This window comes from Microtus ochrogaster, chromosome 16, assembly GCF_000317375.1.
Source record: "Microtus ochrogaster isolate Prairie Vole_2 chromosome 16, MicOch1.0, whole genome shotgun sequence".
In the NCBI taxonomy this organism is placed as follows: domain Eukaryota; kingdom Metazoa; phylum Chordata; class Mammalia; order Rodentia; family Cricetidae; genus Microtus; species Microtus ochrogaster.
The window spans coordinates 2,431,866-2,435,936 of NC_022018.1; the positions used below are offsets into that span (position 1 = coordinate 2,431,866).

General features: G+C 42.9%; 1 protein-coding gene across 2 annotated transcripts in view; it reads left to right on the top strand.

Annotated features, from left to right (window-relative positions):
* The window catches only part of Slc39a12 (solute carrier family 39 member 12), a 95,607-nt gene that overhangs the window by 38,490 nt on the left and 53,046 nt on the right, over window positions 1-4,071 (top strand). For both annotated transcript variants that reach the window (XR_003377550.1, XM_005354641.1), the window contains exon 7: window positions 3,137-3,306. Coding sequence is in view for 1 of the 2 variants with exons in the window: in XM_005354641.1 (XP_005354698.1) it covers window positions 3,137-3,306 (170 nt within the window). In the remaining variant the exon portion in view is untranslated. The remainder of the gene's footprint in view (window positions 1-3,136; window positions 3,307-4,071) is intronic.

Sequence of the window (4,071 nt, forward strand, 5' to 3'; positions counted from 1 at the left end):
ATGGCATCTCCTCAACTGTATACTTTCTCTATATATCTCTTCCAGCCTGGCTATATTCTGCCCTGCTATAGGCCCAAAGCAGATTCTTTATTAACCAATGGTGATAAAACGTATTCACAGCATACAGAGGGGAATCCCACATCACAAAGACACTTTGTATCTATGTGCCTCACCTTCCTAAGTGGTGGGGTTTGATAGGTCCTCTCCCCAAGGCAGGGGGTTTAATAGGTCTGTATTGGTTATGATGAAAATGAAGTTTATATAGCTCATTTCCAAATGGATAACTTGGTGTACCAAATAGGCAGGGTTTCAGGAGCGGAACATAGGTATAACAAGTTAGTCACAATGACCTCCTGAAACAAAAACATGATTTGCAAGATGGTCAAAACAAGATGTAGTGAAACCAAGTTAGGGTTGTAAGATTGTTTTTAACCTTTTGAAACAATCTTACATGATTGTCATTCCTGGGTAAGGCCATTTAAAACCATTTGTTGTGAAAGTTACAGGAAGGGTATAGTCCAATCCTTGAGAAATAGAGATTTAGTTATAAACAGGAATGAACCTAGTCATCTTAACTATGAGATGTTTTTTAAGCCTGAGAGGGAGGCAGGCTTGTTTTTCAACACCCCACCCCCATGTGGTGAATAAAACCTGGGACAATGAAACTTAGGGCAGTACAATAGCTATGGGGACTGGTTAAGACCCCTTAGGGACTGACCTCTTGGCTCTTTTTCTTACACATTTAAATGTAGTAGAACTTGGGACCTGAGACCTTTACAATAAGAATGTATTCTATTAGCTGATGAAGAGAGTTCAGGGCTAGGGCCTAGAGGAAAGATCTGTGATTAGCACGAGGATAAATTCTACTCTTGATCTTAGCAAAAGGCAGAGAAGCCATACAAGGATAGATTCTCTTGGTGGGGGAGCGGAGTACACGGGGATGTGTTCTATTCACTGAAGGATCAGGCTCTACCACAACGCTCAGGGTACTGAAGGATCAGGCTCTACACAACACTTAGGGTACTGGGCAATTCAGGTGGAGGCTGGCTGCTAATAGAAAAGCAGAGAATCACCCAGTAGATTGATCACTTTCGGTCTGGCATTCCGGGGGACTGGGAGTCATTCACTTGTTGAAGAAAATATGCCTGTGTGGTTGACAATCTGGTTTCTTCAATGCTAAGTTGTACTTCCTACACATATGTGCACCATTAAAAACAATAAAAATAAAATCTTTAAACCTGCGATCAGTTTTAAGCACTATAATAACTGAAGTATTCCATTTTCTTCTTGATTTTTTTTTCAAACACATATATTAATTTTTTTTAAAAAGAATCTTAGAATCTTACTGTATCAACTACTTTTATAGTTGCTGTGAGAAAATTCCCAAGGGTAGCATTTTAAAGAAGAAAGCTTGCTTTGACTCACAGATCCAGGGAGCAGGCTGTCAAGGAGGAGTCTGAGGCTCTGATCACATTACAGACGAAGTCAGAAATCAGGGAGCTCAGCTCACAGTCTCCTTTTTAATCAGTCTGGGATTTCTTTCCATACGATGGTGCTGTCTACACTTAAGATGGGTCTTTCCACCATGATTCACTTAAGCTAGAAAATCACTCAGAGTGTTGTTGTCTTCTCGATGATTCAAGGTTCTGCAGGTGGATAACCAATTCAAACCACCACATTTACTTTGCTGATTATCAAAACAATGTTTGGAGGCCTAGATACATGAAACAAATTTTAGAGGTTATAAGAATTCTTGTAAGAGTCTAAAACATAGACTATTAAAATGTATATTATCAATTGTTCATATTGATGGGTCAGATTTAAGCCATAAAATTATTCATTTTAGTTACTGAGAGTATCATTTTTTTTCCATATGGAATAGTTTTGGAAGCTTTAGGAGAAAGTTCTGCAGAAGGGTGTGCTCAGTTTGTTCATAAACGCTGGTCCACAATGGAGCAACACTTCATGCTCCCTTGTCACAACTTCCTTGTCTCTGGAGTGTGTAAAATGAGATAGGAGCCAGTACTGTGTCTCTCTGGGATGTTGCACTGGGCAGCAGGAGACATGCTTTTCTCTGTGGGTGGTGGGAAAACTGGGAATTTGCTTGCTTTGGAGATTTGAAATAAAATATTGGGTAACTCTGCATGAACACCTGCATCCCAGAAGAGGGAATCAGATCCTCTATCAGATCACAACAGATGGTTATGACCAGCATGTAGTTGTTGGCGATTGCACGGCAGCACCTCTTGAAAAGCAGCTGCTAGTGCTCCCAACTGCTGAGCCATCTCTAGGATCTCCATGGCTTGAGGCAACAGCAGGATGTCCAAGAGGAGTTTTGGTGAGGGTCTGGTGATGATGGTATGCCAGAGGTCTTGAACCAGACCAGTAACTCATTGCAATCAGCAGGTGGGGTTAATTGGGCACAAGGGTACACTGTGTGACACCTCACAGCTCCTGAAGCCATTTGGATGAATGAAGAGATGTTGGAAAGAAAGAGGGAGTGAGGTGGGTTTTTTGTTTGTTTTGTTTTGTTTTTAATTAATTTTGGGGAGATCGTGCTATGGGCAGATACAGAGGGACTGGGAGGTGAGTGGAGTTGGGGTACATGTTATGAAGTTCCCAAAGAATCAATAAAGAGTTATGTTAAAATAAAACAAAGAAACATGTGGTAGCTTCAAATCCACAGTGAAAACTTACTCTTTGTTGTAACGAAATAATCTGTTGACTCTTAAACAACAGAAATGTATCTCTCCCAGTTCTGAGAGGCGCAAGATCAATGTGTTGGTAGATTCTGTTTAGCCATGGTGGTGATGGGGTCTAATTTCTGGTTCATACAATGGGACCACCTCACTGTCTCCCCCTGCTGGAAGTTCGTTATAAAGCACTTTCCTCATTCTCTAGGACAGATTCCTCATGACCTAATGACCTCCCAAAGGCATCTCACTTACTTCATACTGTCACCTTTGGGGGCTGGGCTGAAAAAGGAAAGTAATCCTTTACTCCACACAAAACGTATAAAATCATTGTATGTCCCAGCAAGCTGTTATCGCAGGAGAGCGGACTTGGAATTTCTGCTAGTTGAGGCACGAGTGGACAACAATGCACACTGACAGCCTTTGTCACCTCCTTTGACTAGAATATGGCTACAGCACGGTGGCTGTGACGATCCTCACGTTGGGCTCGATGCTTGGGACGGCGCTGGTCCTTTTTCATAGCTGCGAGAACTACGGCCTTGTTTTACAACTGTTCGTGGGCTTGGCTGTGGGCACCCTCTCTGGAGATGCCCTGCTCCACCTCATCCCTCAGGTAATCTTCTCCTTTCTGCCGCAGATGGTGCTGTCTGGTTTTTCTTTGCATTCCACAACTTGAGATATTGACGCAAAGTTTTGGTGTGAACCTCAGTGAATAAATACAATGGCTGGTGTTTTTCTTGCAAAGAACACCTCTTGCCCCGAGTGACTTTGCACCCAGGGAAGAGAAGAGAGAGACAAGCAGATGTCGAGTCCAGTCCATTATCTTTGTTTTCGAAATGAAGGTGGTCAGATTATTGGTTTGGATTAAGAAAGACTCAGGAAGCAACTCTCACAGGCAGGACACACAAACGTGCGCACAGTCTACAAGAGCAATGCTGGCTTTCTCAGATCCTTTCTTCCACCCTCATGCATCAGATCCGTTTTTCTCTGCTCTTGGGTTCTGACACAAAGTTTGCTTCTTCGCAGATTTCTTGCCGGTTGGATTTTTGCTTAGTTTCTGCCAAGGGGAAGCACCAGGGGAAAATCAGAAATGAAGGAAGAGGGGCAGTAGCTTTTCTTTCAGCTTGGTCCTGACTGACTCTCACAGCTGCTCCAAAAGTAGCAGATATACCGTCAGGTTGTATCTGAAGGCTTCCTCCGTAGCATCTCCTCTCTTGAGGTTTCAGCAATGTCAGTTCGTACCTTTGCCTCGTTAGAGCTATGGTGGAAATGGGTTCTTGGATGGTGGGGATCTGGGTCCCTTGTTCCTTGGCCCTGCATGAGTCTCTGCCATAGTGTCATTATTAGCATCATTGTCTTTGTGATTGAGCCCCCAGAA